The 20,493-nt window shown below is 37.2% G+C and overlaps 1 protein-coding gene across 1 annotated transcript in view; it reads right to left on the minus strand.

Annotated features, from left to right (window-relative positions):
• Nucleotides 1-20,493, minus strand: part of LOC144636696 (uncharacterized) — a 366,639-nt gene that overhangs the window by 314,872 nt on the left and 31,274 nt on the right. The window contains exons 12-18 of the mRNA XM_078495881.1: nucleotides 19,914-20,267; nucleotides 19,369-19,395; nucleotides 18,603-18,792; nucleotides 17,718-17,858; nucleotides 16,341-16,431; nucleotides 13,996-14,153; nucleotides 2,564-2,677 (exon numbers count right to left, since the gene is read on the minus strand). Coding sequence (XP_078352007.1) covers nucleotides 2,564-2,677; nucleotides 13,996-14,153; nucleotides 16,341-16,431; nucleotides 17,718-17,858; nucleotides 18,603-18,792; nucleotides 19,369-19,395; nucleotides 19,914-20,267 — 1,075 coding nt within the window. The remainder of the gene's footprint in view (nucleotides 1-2,563; nucleotides 2,678-13,995; nucleotides 14,154-16,340; nucleotides 16,432-17,717; nucleotides 17,859-18,602; nucleotides 18,793-19,368; nucleotides 19,396-19,913; nucleotides 20,268-20,493) is intronic.

Here is a 20,493-nt window from a genome sequence, read left to right on the forward strand (position 1 = left end):
CAAGAACACGAATGAACATGACTGACGAAGATTGAGTTGTATTTCAGACAACGAACTTGAAAACTAAGGAACAAATGAAGCAACGCTTTAACACTTAATATGCTGAAATTTCTCTCCAAAAAACATGGTTTTTTTAACCGTTAATCGATTTTCTTGGCTCTACGGTCCTAAATTTCTCTAAACTTTGCTAGAAATGCACTTTCTGGCACTGCAGTAGGTTTTTGATGCAATTTCCATGTAAAAATGTGCAACTTTTTACTTGGCGCATGCGCATAAGCCAAAATTTGGACTTTTTTTTGCTGAACCGTTCCGATTTTTTTCCTTGCTCTTTTCCTTTTCGTGTTTCTCTACTTTCTTATTCACTCTATCTTTTACTCTGTGAACCCCTTCTACTGGCCTGAAAAGTTTTGATCTTAATCAATGGAAACCCTGGAAAGGAGACCATGATCAAGTACGGGGTATATTGGCCTGTTTTAGCACCAATTTTACACCAAAAACTGATCACGTTTTTTTCGAATAGCTCTGTCAGAATGCAGTCAAAAGTCAAGACGGACACTCCTGTGGAAAGATCTATCCAAACTCTATACGTTGCACGTCACAAACTTCTGCTGACGTGTAAATTGGTGACGTCATAAGTAGTTGAATGGCCTTTCCTCCAAATCCCGAAATAATCCGGACTTATTAAGGGTTAATACTAGTAAACACGGTTTTGATTTAGTTTCTGTTTTCACTACTTCTTAATACCTTTAGTTTCTTCTCCATGTCCACAATTGTGATAGATTTTCCCATCATCAGTATGATATCCCACAGATTCTTTATACCATCCTGGCATATTGCTCGTGTCGTAATCCTCGTCAACCACTCCTAATCCCACTGCTCCCCCAGTTTCTAAAATGACGACCTACATGTAAAGGCCAAAGAATCTTTAAAAACTCATCTTAGCTTCCAAAGACAGTGGCCTGAACAATATTCCGTACAGGTTTCCACGAGAAAGTACCGATATTATGGAAAAAAAATCTTTGCCAGGTTTGTCCAACAATAGGACAAACCAAACGTATTAAAGGAAAACTGCACATTGATTGCAATACAAATTGTTTATCTCACTTCTCCAAACTTTCGTAAGTGCTTCTATTATTTCATTCCCTTAATAGCAACTAAGCTTCTAGCCAATTTAGGGAGCTACGTTCTAACACTTTGTTATGTCGTCTCATATGTGAACAAATGCAAAGAATATCAATACTGCAGCAAAAAAATGCTTCAGTTAACAGAGTTTATGTAATTATGTAATTACTTTTGAGGTTTACCAAAGTCACTCGAAAATTTGTCACAGAAATCCTCTTGCCAAGCGAGCAGGTGAGCGCGAATATAACTACCTTTTAAGCTAATCAAGGTGTTTTTATTATAGTTATGCAATGAATTCGACTTCAGTGGAAACCATTTAACTTTAAAAATTGATATATCGAAATAACACGTGAATCGGTCTTATCCATTTGAATTGAGCTTATTAAGTGGCTGTCCAATGATTCAACTTATAATGGACGTCAACATTAGTAACATTGACAACCAATTGTTGAGCATTTCGTGAAGTCACAAATAGTAAGAGTATTTTCGTACGTGTGTTGTGCTCTTACTCCAAATTCTGACCTTACATAATGCATCACTTGCGTCAACTAACTTGGTTATAGAGTGTTGCTACTCACCTCAAAATGTGGAAACTCGGAAGTAAACTGTTGACGATATGCAGTACCACGTCTTTGAGATTGGTCACCCAGTTTACAGGTTAAAAGGGCGCCTTCTCTTTGTACGTCCGGGTAGAATTTCCACATCTTGAAATGATCAGAAAATAAACTGTGAAACTAGCTATTGCAAAATTAATATACAGTTTTCTTTTCCACTGGAACATGTTTAAAAGAATTTCGAGGCCGAGAAAGGCCAAAATTATAACGAACACAGGTAAACATACTCAATGTTCAAATTTGGGTAAGGGCTTTTAACTTTGTCTATTTTTTGTACGAGTGGAATACGTGAACAGTTTACATGCAACATTTTCTGTCGAAAAAAATTGATGGTTAATAGAAAAGAGAAAATCAATTTTAACCGTTTTAAGGCCTGGCATGCGTGATTATGAGAAAGAAACAAAATACCATTTAGAGTAATGTACCTGGAAAACTCCTTTTTTCTGTTCTGTGAAGAGAGCTCGCCATATTTACCCCTCTCATAATGCACCTTTATTGCCCCCCAAAATGTTTGCATGAGCATGCATTGTTTTCAATTTCTCTTGGATTTTACCCTGGGTGCCAAAGGTTTTTCTTGCGCGGTCTCGGCGTCGGTCATGTCTCTATTGTGACGAGCGCAATCGCAGCTTCGTCGCTCCTGGCAACGGCCTCCAGCCGCCGAAGAGTAATCCGCAGGGCGCGAGAAAAATCCTTTGGTACCCAGGATTCTTGGTTTTACAATCGTCCCAAGAAATACCTTAATCAGTGCTCATGCCTTCTCCAAACTCTAACCTTACATAATGCATTACTTGCGTCAACTATCTTGGTTATAAAATGCTGCTACTCACCTCAAAATGAGGAAACTCGGCAGAAAACTGTTTAAGATATCTGGCACTGGGGTTGTCACTTTTACAGGTTAAAAGGGGGCCTTCTATTCGTATGTCCGGGTTGCTTTTCCACATCTTGGAATGATCAGAAAATAAACTGAGAAACTCGCTATTGCGAAAATAATATACAGTTTTCTTTTCCACTAGAGCATTTTTTAAAGAATTTTGAGGCCGAAAGAGGCCAAAATTAGAACAAAGACATGCGAACTTAGTCAAGGTTCAAATTGGGGTAAGGGCTTTTAACTTTATTTTGTCTATTTTTTGAACGAGTGTAATACATGAACAATATGAATCATATCATGACATTCTCGTTCCAATCCAACCTGTGCAATTTGTATTTTATGTTATTCCAGTATGCTTAGAAACGTCTGATGTTTAGTGATTTCACTATTGTAGAACTTGTTTGTGCTTCATAACGTCATGTACATAAAGTTTTACTGTAATGCATAAAAGACTACCGCGTTAGCCTGAAATTTTTCACACGCTTTCTTTCACAACTAAATAGGTGTGAAGTCTTTCATAAATTAAATATACCAACTGCCGTTCAAATATATGACATTTCATATATTTCATATACAGTAAAAACCCGCGTATAAGAACACCTATTTTGGCGGTTCAGGCTGATTTGGTTCTTCTATAAAGGGTTATAATCTGCAAAATCAGCCTGTAAGTGTTCTTAAGTGTTCTTAAAAAAAGTTTCTTAAAATAAGGAACATACTAGGCTACCAATAGATGAAATCAATATATATATGCACACAATTGTATTTTAATTTTAATAAAATTGATAAATCAAGGCAATACTGTACTGTAATTGGGGTGGAACTATTATGTGTGCAATGAAAAGTAGTGTTGATCTTTGATATTTTTCCATATAAGAACAACTTTCATTTTTCAGGCTGAATGTGTTCTTATATAAATGGTACTTTATTTCCTAAAATCAGGCCTGAGTGTTCTTAATCCACTTGTTCTTATACGCGGGTTTTTACTGTATCACTACCTTCATCTTCTACGAGTATATCATGAACTCACAAACATGTAAAATTGACCAGAGCACTACATCGGTATTGGAAAAGGTCATAGCTTCGAATTGAGGTCATTGCTTGAGTTGTTTACGGTCAGGCTGGCTTTCATTTCGCAATTGCCCACCGTATGTTACATACCCATCTGCAATAGTTTTTTGTCGTCATGCGTAAAAGTCACAAATTACAAATGTATCTTAATATGTTTGAAAAGACATCAGTATAACATCATAGAAAAATCTCTATAATTACCTCCTGACCAAAGCACAGCTTTCCTGGATCACTGCCCTGGGATGTAAATGCCGTACAAAGAGCCTGACTAACCATCTGTCGACTTTTCTCTATTTCACGAAAAAGAAGTATCGCACAGAATATTTATTAAGACATTTTAATGACATAAAAAAGTGTGACGTGAAGAAGCTTTTACCTGTTACTTTCTCTCCATCATCCCTCAACATCTAAAAAGTATAATTGAAATAATTGTTGTTAAAATAACGAAACAAATTAACTCGGTTATTTCTGAAACCTCTTTTACTAGTGTACTCTTCTAACAAATAATGAAAAAATATTCTCAAGCCAAGACGAAACGGTAACAACAAAGAGAGAGAAAATGTTTTAACAAGCAGTACAATAGCTCTACGATATGGTAGGCGCGGTGGCCTAATGGTTAGTGCGCTGGACTCGAGCTCCGGGTCGAGCGGTCCGAGTTCGAGCCTTGGTCGGGTAATTGTGTTGTGTTCTTGGGCAAGACACTTTACTCTTACAGTGCCTTTCCACCCAGGTGTATAAATGGGTACTGGCAAATTTAATGTTGAGGGGGTAACCCTGCGATGGACTAGCATCCCATCTAGGTGGAAGTAATTCATTTAGTAACAAATAGAGAAAAATAAAATTCCTTCTTAATCAAATTTCAGCTTTTGGCCATTCTAAAGGTGTTTTCAAATTTTGGCCTTTGTTCAGGTTCGACGTTCTTTAAAAAAAAGAAAAGAAAAAGAAGAGTGTACACGATCTCTGCGGAGCTACGTCATTTATAGTATGGAATCTTTCGGTTAGAATAGCAACAATCTCTCAGGCGGGAAATAATTGAGCAATCGAAGAGTGAAGTATGTTTTTCTAAATTACACCCTGTTTTCAATGACATCCTAAACAAAACTGAAAAAGTAAAGCGTTTTAAGCCAAATGGCTCATAAGCCCCGATACTTAACATTGACTTCGGTTTCTGTTACATGAAGCGGCTAGGAGTATTGCTACTTCCTTGAATGGGATGCTTATCCATCGCATGATACTTTCAGGTTTGCCCAACATTTTGCGGTAACTATTTATACTCCAGGCTGGAAAGTAGCACTGTAAAGTTAAGTATCTTGAGTGTATCCAGAGTGACCCAAACTGGGCTCGAGCCCCGAACGCTCGATCCAGAGTGGGCCCTTATCGATTGTGCTAGTAAAACTAGCATATTATGCTAGTAGCAGTGTCCGATTTTTTTTTAAGATAAACACACTCTATTGATACACTTTAAAACACGTACATTACTTACACTTACATACACTATTGGAAATTTTACAATGCTATTTAACTTATTTATTTCATGATTAAAAAAAAAGAATAAACAAGACAACTAGATAAACAAACAAAAAGAGTCGACAAAAGAAATGAAATCACAACAAGTATAAAAAGGAGTCTATGCATCAGCTTTAAGTATTACAATTTTTTAAAAAAAAAAAACACTACATTATTGATATTGATAACCTCCAAATTATATTAAAAAATATTCTACTTTTTCTAACGTACACTTTTAAAGTACGCTTTTCAAGTAGATGCCCCTGGTCTTGAATTTGCCTTTGGTGTACTTCAGGCTCCGATTTAAAGCAATTTGAGCGGGTTCTGCCCTACCGAGCGGATGAACTTATCGTATTTGCAAGTTGCCTCAGGCCATTTTGTTGCCCGTGAAAGCGAGAAATAATACGGCGCAATTATTACTTTCTGGGGGGTAAGTCCTTTAGAAGACGAACGAGGTAGTATTGCGGTTACCTTCTCCCCCGGGCGAATTAAAATAGACCGAACCATGGACAGAAGTTGAAAATAATCAATCTTAGTCACAAATCAAGTCATGCCTCTGATAATGTTTTCTTTAAAATACAAAAGCATGCCGAATTTGCTAGCAGTCTCATGCGCAAGAAGTGCAAAAATTGCAAAAAATGATGCTCGTTTTTCCAAATAAACATTGTGCATAAGGGCCTAATCCAAAACCCAACGCACAAACCATTAGGTCGAATTAGGGCACCACGCCTCACACGAGAGACAAACGAGTGAACCTAAATAATCTCGAGATGCAAAGTAAAAAACGGCGTTCTTTTGGCACTCCATCGTGGTTAAACCAAAGTACTCGATTTGCATACGTCAGCAACGTCATTTCAACGTTTTACTTCTGATGCAGGCAGCGATGCACTTTAGAATACCCCATGTAACCCACACAAGGCATACAAACTCCTTTCGTCTGCCATTATGTAGAACAAATATCCGAAAATTCTCCGTATTCTTTCAAGGTCCTAAAGTTTTTAATTCTCTTTCACCTGAAATTTCGGGCTCTTCATCACTAGCATCTTTTAAAAGAAAACTTAAAGTAATATTATTGATAACTATTAACTCTGTCTTCGATTAAGTCTTGTCATTATTTACCTGAATTAGTCATCTGGTTTATCTTGTGAGGAAACCTAAGCTTACAAGCCCCGTGGTTTTTTATTAGGTTCCCTCGTCGCCAATTTGTTTTCTATCTTTAATAATCTTATATTATATTGTAGTTTTGTATATTCATTTATCTTGTGTATTGATTTGTATTATTTATTTTTTTCATAATTCTATTTTTTGTTTGTGTGACAAAAAAAAATAAAAATAAAAATAAAAATGTAGATGTGTTCATTTCAATTAACGCTGCGCATGACACCTACATACACTCACACATACGAGGAGCCAGGCCTGGTGTACAATTTGTAATGGCCTGCAGGCTTAACTGAGAAACATTGTTTCAAAATCATTGTTCCTTGTCATGTTTACTAGGTGGCTAAATTTGCGGGAATCAAGCAAAATGCTTAGCTGCCCTGTTGGCTAAACGAGGAAACAATGTTCGTGGAACTAAGTGTCACGCATGCGCATAAACTTGTTAACAATGCTTCCATGATAGCTATACTGGGCAGCATGTGTTTCGGAATCAAAGTTTGTGTCCGGAAAGCAAAAAAAAATGTTTTTCGCAACATACACCTGTATGTTTCCCGCGTAGCTAAACTGTGAAATATTTGCCTCTGTAACAATGTCTCCGCAACAATGTTTCCTAGTTTAGCCAGGCCTTTTAAAACATTTTGTTTTCTGAGAATGTAAGAAGTCTCAAAAAGTATTTAAAAATTGTACTATAAATAAGGAGGTGAAGGGGAAAGCGTCCAAGATCTCCTTTTACTGCGAGGTTACTTGCTTTGGAGTGAACCCCTAGAGCCATTTTGCATACTTTATTATGCATAGTTTCGGGGATTATTCGTTCATCAAAAACTTTGGAAACAAATTTATCGTAATTACCCCCAAACAATTTTAAAAAACAACCCCAAATTTCACAGTTGTACAAAAGGATTGGCTGTATAAGAGAATCGAAAAGCTTAAGAATTGTTGTGACAGAGGCACCATTGTAAATGTTAATCTCTGATAGGAAACTATATAAAGACCTTGTAGCTTTATTATACAGCTTCTTCTGTGCCAGTGAGAAAGAGCCAGAGATTGTGAAAACAATCCCTAGATAGACGTAGCTATCAGTTATTTGTAATGGTTGTTTACCAAGCTTGAATTCACCTCTGAGTACTTTGCCACTTTTGTTAAAAATAATGACCTTAGTCTTCTTGATATTGATTTTCATTTGCCATTTCTTAACGTAACTATTTAATCTATCAAGGCACTTCTGTAAACCGCTTTCCGATTGAGAAAGAAGAACTAAATCATCTGCGTACAGTAAGCAACTAATTTGGCAATCTATCATATGCAGAGGTTCACAACTAGAATCAAACAGATCAACAATGTCGTTTATAAACAAGTTAAACAATGTTGGGCTCAGGTTGCAACCCTGCTTAACTCCTATAAGAGGTTGAAAAAAGGAACTAAGTCCATGCTTAACTTTGACCGCAGAAACAACTCTATCGTACATGTTTTTTAGTAAAAAAATTATTTTTTGAGAAATTCCATATTTCATCAGTTTATAGAACAGCCCATTTCTCCATATTGTGTCATACGCCTTTTGAAAGTCGATAAAGCAAGCGTATACTTTTTTACCGTTTTTTGTATATAGGTCAATGAGAGTCTTTAAAACAAAAATGTGATCTGACGTCCTATAGTTTCTTCGAAAACCGATTTGATTGAAATATATCATATTATTCTCATCTAGATATTTTGTAAGACGTTCATTAATAATTAATGTGAAAAACTTTCCCAGACAACTGCACACGGTGATGCCGCGGTAATTATTAGGGTCTCCTGTATCACCTGCTTTAAATACGGGTGAGATATATCCTACTGACCACAGCTGAGGAAAAATGCCTGAGTTTAAAACTTTGTTGAAAAGAATTTTTAAGGCGGGCCCGAGAATGAAAATGCTAGACTTGATCATCTCATTTGAAATACTATCGTTTCCAGCGGCTTTGCCTGTTTTCAATTTGACAGACGCTTTGTGAATCTCCTCAAGAGAGATTTCGTCATCGAGAATTGGGTCATTTACCTTCCCGAAATCAGCAATCCTGGATACGTTAAAGTCAACCAACTTCTCAAACTCACTTTTCGAAGTAATAGTTGGCGAAGATAGTTTTTTAAAATAATCTAACCATTCATCTGCGTTCACCGCGTCTGTTGTTTGTTGGGCTGATTGTTGCCGCAAATCATTTACCATTTCCCAATACTCCTTGGGGTTATTTGATTCAAAGTTGGCAATTTTCTGAAGTAAGGCTTCCTTAAACAATCTCTTCTTCGATTTTACCATCTTTTTGAACGTTTTCTTTACAACGAAAAACCTTCCACGTAAGAAAGGGTCAGAAGGAAATTTAGACGTCAAATTTCCAAGGCGCAGCACCTCCTTTTTTAACTCAAAACAAGACTTATCAAACCATTTTCTTTTCTTCTTCTTTGGAAGCTTCGAGTTTTTTCACCCAACACAACCCAGTTTAGCCGTTAAGGTAGAATGAGCTACAGTAAAAATAACATCTGAAAAGTCTTTAACTGCGGAATCGACGTCACAGGCGTCATCCTTCAGCCATGTAGTTGATAATTTTTCAATACGGTCACTAACCTTCTGTGATAACATTTCACCCAGAAATTTAGTTTTGGCTATTTCATTCCATTTAAAAGACATTGGTAATGGATTTAACGGAGAAATGCTGGTCTTTTCCGGTTTCATATGCACTCCCAACTTTAGTACAAAAGATATAAGACAATGGCATGACCAGTCCGTTAAAGGGGAGACAACAAAACCTATTATTTCAGTGAGTAATTCCTCACTAACTATAGCATAGTCAATTGAACTTACTCCATTTGGAGTAAAACATGTAAAATCACCGAGCCTATCACCTTTAGCTCTACCGTTAAGAATTCGTAGTTTGAAACCATGGCAAAGCTCTATTAGATGTGAGCCGAATTTATTGACCTTATGATCCTTATTGCTTCTGTGCTTAATATGGTCGTTTACAGATACCCCCAAATTACAACCTGAGTCCCATGAAAAATCTTCTGCAAAATCATCCAAATGACCAGTACGGGCATTGAAATCGCCACAAAGTATTTCACACTTGCGTAACTTCCGGCACATGAAATCGACAACCGCCGTGACCAGATCCCAGATAGCACCCTGCGTTTTGGTATAGTATTGGTTGAGGCACCATATTATTGCTATATTAATATAAGCTCTAAATGAAAAACTTTTGGGCTGAACATGTAATTAAGTTTCACTTTAGGTAGCTACCGTTTGTGAAAGTTGCTAAATAGTTGCATGACAGCGCTTTTAACTCCCGGGTCTAAGGTTCTTCTGTTGCGTTGCTTCGCTTTATAGTTTTTTTTTGTTCTTACCTTTGTCCAAGTTCTTGATTAGGTCAAGGCAAAACAGGTGAAAGCAAAATCTAAGATGTTATCGTTGGATCCGTCTTCCGTGAATGTTAAAAAATATGACCATGTATATATTCTGTTGGGGTCCGGCGTAAACAAGGGAAGGTGCCCCCCGCCAGAGCTTGCGGGGAGGGAGCTGGAGGGACAAGCGCCTCGCCGTCAGGGAACCCAAATGTTTTAAAAATATCATAGTCATTATATAAATATTTTGTTTTTAAACCTGTTTCCGGTGTGTTTTTGAGTTGATTTGGAAGCTATTAGGGGAAAACGGTTTAAGTTTCAAATATTATCCGCAGTCTATTCCTTCATAAATAAGACGGTTATAATTATAATACGACTCAAGTTTCCAAACAACAAGAGATATAAAGTAATAACTTTATAATCACCTTAATTCTCAATTCAATAGGCGAACTTTATTAGGAAGGAGTTGTCGAAGCTGGGGTATTCCCCAAAAACGGCTCTGTGCCGTCCAATGAGGTCGTGGTTTTGGGTTCCCGATCTAGAACGGGATTTTCAATATCAGACGATATCTAGAACGAGATATGGTATTTTGAACACACAAAAGTTCCAAAATATCAGCAGCCAAAACGGGGTGACTTGTTTCTAGAACGCGGTATCTTTTGAATGCAAGTTCTTTCTAACTGAATACCAGAGGCCCTTCCAATTACGCTGGTAAAAAGGGAATGTTATGCTTCTAACAATGCTTGTTTTTTGTCCGATATAATGCTCAACTGTAATTATGCTCATTTTTTTAATAATGCTACTTTGGTATAAATGCTTTGTTGTACTTTGCAGAAATAAATACAAAATATGGCATCACGTCAGAAGTCCATAACAAACTTCTGATTACGTGTACTTTTCTTCACCTAGCTTAATCTAATGAAGTGAAAAGCACCCTTTCCTTAATTTTTACACCAATAATTTTTTATACAGTCATAAATGTTCAGCGTTTTATTATAAATTGTTTACCGTGACTGGTATTACAACTGTATATACATGATATATGGTCCCTTTTTTTCCCCACCCCTTCCCCACCTTTCCTTCCCGCTTTTATTTCGCCCAATCCTCCACAGGAGAAAGAAGGAGAGCTTGTTTACAGGCTAGACTACACAGCGGAATATATATTTTTAACTGACATTCACGGGAGACGGATCCAACGACGCCATCTAAGGCTTTGTGTACAGCCAACTCTCCCTGAAACGGGTACCTTCGGGACCGGCTCCAACTCAGTTCGTCTAAAAGAGATCTCCGTCTTATAGGTAAGAACTGGATAAAAAATATGAAACAAAGCGAAGCAACGCAACAGAAGAACTTTCCACCCGGATTTCATGCAACCATTTAACAACTCTCTCGAACGGTGGCTAACTGAAGTGAAACTTTATAACAAGTTCAGCCCAAAAGTTCTTCATTGAGAGTTTATGTTAAAATGATAAAAATAGTGCCTCAACCAATCACCAAAAAGCAGGGTGCTTTCTGGTCACGGTGGTTGTCGATTTCATGTGCCGGAAGTTACTCAAGTGTGAATTAATTATCTGCATACCGCAGGACAAAGGGCCGACAAATCTCAAATGGCGGTTTTCGAAACGAAGATTCGCCGGCCGTATCGATTTATCTACCACTGCTGCTAAGCTTTAAGTTGATTTAAAGCAAAGTACTTCGTATTCCTGTTTACACTGATCAGTTAAGACTCAGGACTGTTTTCAAGAATGCATGGAAAAGAACTGTCACTTCAATACGTGGAAATCAGTTACAAATGGCGCGTCAAGAAAATTGGATAACAGCTTCGCCGAGGGCTTAGGTTTTGTCGTAAATGAGGAAAACAGGATTTACAACATATCAGCGAACACCACGGTAAGCAAGTCTATGTTTTTATTTTACTCAGTTGAAGTTCACATATGGGGAAAATTAACCTTTGCGTGGAATGTTTACATAATGTTGATAAGATCAACAATGTCACGGTCGGTTAAATTAACGAATTTTAAGCAACTTTGAGATCTGAAAGCATCGCACTAAATCATTTCTCCAGGAAATCCTTTTAGTATCGAAAAGAACAATCATTTATCTGTCTAACACCAAATTTTCGGCCATTTATTTCGCTTCGCTCATACTTAAATAAAGCGATAAGTTTGACCTATTTTGAATTAAATCAAAAGTGTGTCGAATAAACTTAATTATATTTTGTAAATAAAAGGACTTTAAGAGCAGAAATTGCTTTCGACGTACTAATTTGATGTTATTCTTCGATATTAAATAGATACTTTTCTTCCAGAGTGCTTTATTTTTCGACGCGAAGCTAACAAACTCGGCATAAATTTTGAGCTCCGAAAGCGTCAATTTTGCTGGATTTTAGAATTATCGATTTTCTCGAAAACAAATCGATATTTAGCCAAACAAAGTATACTGTGATTTATTTTATATTAAGGCCTACCCATGGTAAGAGTATGAGCGAAATCCATTTAAGGACTCTTACCGACATATGTTTGACCGTAGGAAACCTGTGCTCTTAATGTAAATAGCTATAAAAGGGTAAATAATGTTGTTGTTGTTGTTGTTGTTGTCGAGGAACTACGCACAGCAAAGTCCTTAGACCTCTTAAAAGAGAAGCATTACTTAATTAGTAGTTTTGTGCATTGGACTCCCACACGGCAAATTTTGAAACCAGTTAATAGACAATTGTTCTTTATACATGCCATTTTTTCTATACACTGCTGAAAGTTTTAGCCGTGTCATAAATTATTCATTCGTCCAGCATTCATTCTGTCCAAGTGAATCAACTCGTGACGGATGTCAACATCAATAAACTGAATAACATTGACAACAACCGTTGCGTATTCTGTGAGATACGTTTGTTCACTCAGAGTCAAGAGTATATTCGTTGGTGTATCACTTGCATCAACTAACTTGGATATAGAATGTTGCTACTCACCTCAAAATGAGGAAACTCAGAAGAAAAGGGCTTACGATATTTAGCACCGTAAGGTTTTCCATAAATGTCACTTTCATAGCTTAAAAGGGGACCTTCTATTTGTATGCCATGCCGGACTTTCCACATCTAGGAATGATCAGAAAAAAAAACTAAGAAACTAGCTAGTACCAAAAATAACACAGTTTTTTTTTCTACAATAGCTTTTTTATGAGAACGTCGAAGCCGAGGAAGGCAGAATAATAACAATAATGCGAGCGTACCTATGAACGTACCCAAGGTTTAAATTTAGGCAAGGAATTTTAATTTTGTCTATTTTTTGTAAGAACGGAATACATGAACAATATGAATCATATCATCACACCTTGGATCCAATCCAACTTGGAACTTACATTGCTATTTAACAAATAAAGAAGCATCGACTGTGCTCTGTTCTGTTGTAAAGAACGCAGGAAGCGCCGATAGCATGAAAGAAGAAGTGTAGGGGGGCAACACGAGCTGTTAGGCGAGTGTTTCACTCTACTTCTTGAGTGCTATCGGCGCTTCCTAAGTGCTTTACAACAGAACAGAGCACAGTCGAGGCTTCTTTATTTGTTTTATGATAAAGAATTTATCATTTTTCCGACGGATTTCCTTCTTTTTGCTTCCAAAACGTTTCAAAAGTGTCGTCAGCATTAATGCTTTATACTCGCAGAAAGTACGCTTACTTTCTAACATTCACAACGCTTGTCAAAATTTTTTTAAAATGTTTTAATTGGCTAATAAGACAACCGCTGTCCGTGACAATCAAAATCTAAACTTGAACTTCGGTTGCGGTTTCGAGTGAAGAGCGAATCCTTCGAAGTTTACTTCAGTATAATTTGCAAAATCTCAGAATTCCTTTTCGTCATAACCCAAAAAAGGGAACATGTCTATGGAATATTATATATTATATATTAACTGCGGGTAAAAATATTTAATTCCTGATAGACAATCGCAGTTAAGTATGCAACTCAAGCAACTACCTCCATCCAAGACTAATTTTTGCAGGCATTTTTTCACAACTGCTTCAGGGCCCTTAAGAGCATAAATAAAAAAACTGTAAGATCTCTCGTGCCAGTTGGCGTGATAGCTCATTTGGTAAGAGCACTGCACCGGTATCAAAGAGGACATGGCGTCGAATCCAGTTAAAGCTTGACTTTTTCAGGATTTCTTTTCGCAACTGCTTAGTTACCCTATGTTGCAATCATAACTTCGATGATGTCCTTGTATTAAAAAGTACATGTTACATACGTATCTTATTGTGATTGTAAAGCATCGCTATAACGTCATAGGAAATTTTCTATAATTACCTCTGGGCCAACGCACAGCTCTCCTTGATCACCGCCTTGGGATGAGAATGTCGTACAAAGAACGTCACTGACCAATCGGTCCACTTGTTCCAACTTTTCTTGGTTTCTCTCTCTTGTTGTTCTCTCTTCATGCAGCACCAGTTCAAATTTATCCTCATCTAAATGAAGCATCATTAGATCTCATCACCTTTTCGTGACGTTGTATGTCTTATCTAACTTAATTGCGATTTGAGACATCCATTATAGGAACTGATTTAAATTGATATCTTTGTTCTTCTTTTCTCTTCGTTGTCACGGTATTTTCTGTAGTTTCTTTAAGCTACTGACTTTCAGTAAGACCCCAACAATGATTTTATTCATAATGTGTATGTATTTGTGACGACGATGTAATCAATGTTTTTTTCTTGTTTTCAAAACCAAATACAATTTAAAGTGCCTATGAAGTGAAAACTTTTTTGTTTAGTTTTTAATTTGCATCTTGAAATACAGGATTCCAAAGTTTGAAACGCGTAGGAATAAAAGTAACGATTTTACAAGCGCTCAAAGTTGTGCCATTTTCCCCTCAAAAATGGTATTTGAATCGCGTGGTCAAAATACCACGTGATACTATTCGCTGACGTCACTTCGTCGCCTCAAATCGATCTCATGATGGCGAAGGTGAGAAAACGGTGCCCCTAACCAGCAAAGTTGTAAAAATTCTTTGTTCACGCCAGGTAAACGAATGTATCAGATCCAGTCTGATCCGGCTGCGAGGGCAAAATGGGTCCAGTTTTTCACAGGCACGTTTTTAAAGATCCCTCCTCGAAGTACACGCCGCTCTGATCGGCACACTGGAGTTCGAAAGGGGCGATACTAAGAAAATAAATGAAGGGAGACCTTATGGCTGCCGATTTAAAAGATCATTTCTCGAAGTACAAGTCGCTCTGTTTGGCACACTTTGGAGTTCGAAATAGCCGATGATAAACAAATGAAAGGAGGCCTTATGCGTGATTTCAAAGATCCCTCCTCGAAGCACAAGCCGCTCTGTTCGGCACACTTTGGAGCTCGAAATAGCCGATAGTAAATAACAAGGACGGATGACAATGATAGTGGAATGAATGAATGGCAAATCCAAGGGTAATGCAAGTAGGGTTTAGCTTGAGGTAACGGGGAATTAAAAAAAACAGAGTTCGAATTGGTGCGGGTCTCGCCGATATTTAAGTAAAATTTGGCCACAAAGGAAGCCCGTATCACGCCGTATGTTGTGTCACGTTCGTTTGTGACAACATTTAGATCGCAAATATTAATCTTTGAAGTTCATTCCATTACTTAGTTCTCTTCTCAAAAACTCAGTTGCCTGTGAAAAGAAGAATCTAAATCGGATACTTTCGTATGGCGATGTGGCCATTTATTTGCAAGTTTCACGTCGATTCACGGTTTACGGAAGGCTTCACGGCTATAATGATTTCACGTCGAATTAATTTCACATCGTTTGCTTGTAACACAAACTTAACTTGCCAGTAAACATAAATTGCGAAAACTATGTGGTTGAAAACATACAGTGTTGCAATAGGATCGGTCGAGCTCAGTAGGATCAGACTTTGATTAGAAAGGACAGCATAGGGTATTGTTGGACGGGGAGTCTTCTTACTCGTTCCATTCGTTTTAAAACTCGAAGTTCACCGACTTTCTAGGACGGATTTTTGTCAATACTTGTACGGGTACGAGCGATACTTGTAGGCAAGTAAGCGGAATCAAGATCTGCGCCGCGAAAATATCCTACTGTTAAATGTTGAGCCGGTTTCTTCATCCTCGGGGTTGCTAGATATTTCTGAAGTTTTGGTCATTTCTGAAACGATCGACATCTTTTCGTCCCGAAAACACCCCTTGATTACAAAAAAGTCAGTAAACTCTGACTGCGTGATTGACTGCACAAACAAACATGAGACACCAAAGTTGCGTCACCGGCTCGTATTTCAGGAATAAACTCGATCCATTCCTCTGACCATTTTTGAAGGGAAAATGGCACAACATTGAGCGCTTGTAAAATCGTTAGTTATACACTACACGTTTCAAACTTTGGAATCGTGTATTCCTTAAGGTAATTTGTATAACTAAACAAAAACATTTTTCATTTCATAGGCACTTTAAACAAATTGGTAGGAAATCTTTTATAGATTAAATAAAACGTCTTGGCAGAATTTTGAGGCGGCTCGTTAATTTTGCAAAGAAGACTGACTTTGAATGTGTCCACCACTTTGGTGCACCGGTACTTACAAGTCGGTGTACCGTGCGTGGTGGCCACATAATATTATTTAAGACGTTTTACTGACATATATACAATGGCGACAAAGAGTAGCATTAACCTGTTACAGGGAAATTGTCTTTATGCTCTGCGAAGTATAAGTCCTCAAGTCTTTCAATAACCCATCTTCCTACGGTTACCCCAAATTTATCCTATAAAACAAAACGGAAAAAATTAAGGCAAGTTTCCCGGCACACAGTGTTGTGCAAGCTAGGCAGTTTTAAAATCATATGAAAATCTAAAAAATAGCAAGTAAATGAGAAAAAAAACATTCGAAGTGGTAGTTACCGACACGAGAACAGAAACCTGTACGTAGATTTTAGTAAGAGCAGTGTGTAAGAGAACGACTACAAGTACGGTATTTGACAACCACAAGAACAGTGGATAACTTAATGCCAAGTAAAGAAAATTTTTTTCATCCCCGCCCACTTCATTTTTTTTAGACCTCCTCTCATTAACTCGGAAAAGAGTTGTAGTGGGCGAAGTGAATTCACTCCATCACTCCTTCACTCGTTTCCTGTTAGACATATGCACGCAATGCGTGCAAGTGTTTTAAGGCCTCTAGAGAATTAGACCTTTTCTCTGATACCTACATTTCTTGTTAAATTACATAAAATTAACATGCTTAGTCACCAACCGAAATATTGTATTCATGTCAGTTTTCTTGAAATAACATTATGATATTTATTCAGCTATAAGCTAAGACCGTAAACCTTTGGTTTTTTAAAACCAGTTGGAAAAAACTAACCCAAAACACTCAGCTAAAGATGAATTTATTTCAGTACGATTTGGTGAAAAAAAATCGCTCGACTTATAGCCAATGATATTATTATTATTATTTGTATTAGCAAACCTTTATTTGTCAGTTTGCTGTTTTCGATTCTTGTTTCATAATAACTTTTCCGAGTTTAGTGGCTTATAGCCACTTTTAGTTATTTTTATTATGTTATTGGAGACGTTGGGCGGTACGAACAAAACCAAAAGGCGTTAGTTTCACTTTATGCCCAGTTCTCCTAAAAAGATAATTCAGTAAAACATGGCTTTTGTCTGTGTTTAAATTCGAACTCAGGCCAAAATTTAAAAACCTTGGTACTGGATAGGTCAATTACTTTAAAGGACTTATTTTGCAATTCGCAACAAAATCTGGAAAATTTGACGATGTAGGGAAAAAAAACCCTGTGAATCGCCACCTAAGGGCACGTACTATGTCGCATTCACTTATAAACGTTTTTGTGGAATAGGACTCAATTTAGTAATTCAAGAGGACTGCTACCCACTTTGCATTGTAGGCCACAAAAAAAATTTATATTTAAGCCATTTTAATTTTGTACACGACCCCACAAGCTTGTAGCTTTTATCTTTTTTCGTGTATAAATAAAGGTTGTATGTAAGTAAGAACCAGCCGCTAGTTATCTATCCGATAGTTATCTCTTCCTACCTCTTTTTTGTCGCTTCCCACAAGCCTGAGTAGTTTTCCAATGTTATAGACGATATTAAGGGGGACTGGTACTGGATCATAGGCATCGTATGTCTGTATTGTAATTGCTCTTTTGATAGTCCACACCTTCAACGAGTTGTCCTTGAAATATTCAAGATATGAATGTGTTAGTTATGGCCTTGGACTAACATTTCGTGATTTTGTCCTGATGATGAGTAAAGGTCTATACAACCACTTTTACCCGTTTTTTTTTTTCCTGTGCTACTATTATATAACTTTTTTTAAGATGCAAGAGAATTGCTGCTGTTTGTAGCTGTATCTACTGTATAGTGACAGTGTCAGGCGAGGCCGCCAGAAGAGAAACAAATTAATTAGGTGATATGTGCGCTCTTATCGCTCATAGTGCACTGGTGTAAGAGCCTCACCAGGTCGAGTCGAGATACAGTAAACACCCGCATATAAGAACACATGATTTCGGAGGAGGTCAGGCTGATCGGGTTCTTATTTAATGGGTGCTTAGTGACAAATCAGCCTCAGAGTGTTCTTAAAATGTTCTTAAATTTCTATATTAGTAATACTACCCAAAAATGCCCCTAGATGTAAAATTAGCATAAATTAATAAATATTTGATTTTAATGATCACAATCAATACTGTATCATTGAGCCTATAGATGAGATGACTGGCTGTCCTTCATTATAGGTAATGATAAATAAAATCACTTGTTTTTTATGTACTTTTGACACCTTTTCCATTTTATAAGAACATGCTGAATCTTTCAGGCTGATCTTGTTCTTATAAAAATGGGGCCTTATTGGCCAAATTTCAGCCTGATGTTCTTAATCCATTTGTTCTTATATGCGGGTGTTTACTGTATCACTTCTTACCTCTGTACGCTGCCACGTGTTGCAAAGCAAGGCTATCAGCATATTAAGCAGAAGGATGACTCCAAAAATTAGAAAGGCAGCGTATAGGATTTTGGCGACAGTCTCAGAAGCAACATCCACGGACATCATAGGATCAGACTCCTGTGCTCCAAGCAGAGACCACCCCAGATAAGTAACCATAGCCCACCAACTGCCAAATAAAGATGTTTAGATATTGTAAGCAAGGAAGATCACAAGCTGGCTAATCAGCACTCTCAAGTACTAAATAGTAAAAATATTCGTTTATTATTATTATTATTATTATTATTATTATTATTATTATTATTATTATTATTATTATTATTATTATCAGCTACCTCTTATGACAGTTTTCACGCTCAGCGTTTAAGAAATAAGAAGTGTTTTAATATTCCAGCATGAACCGATCGTCTCATGAAATCTTTAATTATTAGCCACGCAATGTAAATAGCCTTTTAATTAAGTTATATTCCAAGTTCTATTCCCCGCGATCGTTGCGAACACAGGGAAACACAACTGAGATCCATTGCGATCCAAACTAATCCCATAATATTGATAATAGATCCCATCATTCAACACTTCTGCTTGCGATCGGCTTGCGACCATGTCGAAATAATTTGCCCTGCGGTCGTCGCGATCACACGGTTCAGTATTTTTTAAGATTTTGCAATCGTCCCGATCCACTGCGATAGTATGCAATCATATAGAAACTGGGCTTTAGAGAGCAACTTACCATGGGCGCACTTACCATGAAAGTCCGGAGTTTCTACAGGTGCTGAAAAAATATTTGAAATTGTTAGTTAGTATGAGTGTTCAGCAAGTTGTCGTGTTCCTAAAGAGTTTCAGCATAGAATTTGCAACAGCCCTCTATCACCATCATTGTTAGTTGATTCTTTTTAACAACAACGTTTCTTGTGTTTAAAAAGGAGTTCAAGAAGTGTTCATGGGTATTGGCTAAAGAAAGCTAAGTGACCGGAGGCTAATTGTGTGGCATGGGGATGATGTGAAAATGAAACGCACTTTAATTTTTTTATGTTTCATCTGCAAGTTGAAAAGCTAGGGCCCAGTTTTTCAAAGGGTTGATAACGCTTTTTACCGAATAAATCGCTATCCAGTGGAGAAGTCTCAACAAAACATACTACGCGCGCTATTCTCCCGATAGTGACTTATCCCGTGGATAGCGCTATCCACCCTTTGAAATCGAATAGCTAGGGTCAGGACTATAACTGTAATTGGAATTTCAGTATTTGGTAAAAAGTTCCAGAACAAAAATGAAGTTACAAAAGCACTCACATGTCATTTTGGGCATTTCCATTCGCAATAAAAGACTTTTCAGCCATGAACACCTTAGTTATGGCGATGGAGAAAGCCAAAATGCCAGCTATAAATTGTAAAATTATGGTGCTGATGTCTTTTAGAATGTTAATCAAAGCAATCTGGATGACGCCAAGATTTCTCAACTGTTCTGTTAAGAAACCAAAAACCCTCAGTGTGAGGACCAAGGTATTGAAGCTGTAGAAGTAACCAGCGATGGCGAGAGCTCGGTTGTTCATCTCTGATCCAGATGTAAGCACCGTTGCTATCCGCAGTGTGATAATTATCAAATAGACCAGTAGACTGATGAAGTCCAGCAAGTTCCAGGGGTCGCTAGAAACAAAATATTTGTCATAATCAATGAATCAATGAATCAATTAATTAAACAATAGGCCAATCAATTAATCAATCAATCAATGAATTAATCACTCAATCAATCAATCAAACAATCAATCAATCAATGAATTAATCACTAATAATATAATCGATCGATCGATCAATTAATCAATCAATCAACCAATCAATCAATCAATCAATCAATCAATCAATCAATCAATCA

This window comes from Oculina patagonica, chromosome 13 (assembly GCF_052425735.1).
Source record: "Oculina patagonica isolate OP01 chromosome 13, crgOcupat, whole genome shotgun sequence".
Taxonomy (NCBI): domain Eukaryota; kingdom Metazoa; phylum Cnidaria; class Anthozoa; order Scleractinia; family Oculinidae; genus Oculina; species Oculina patagonica.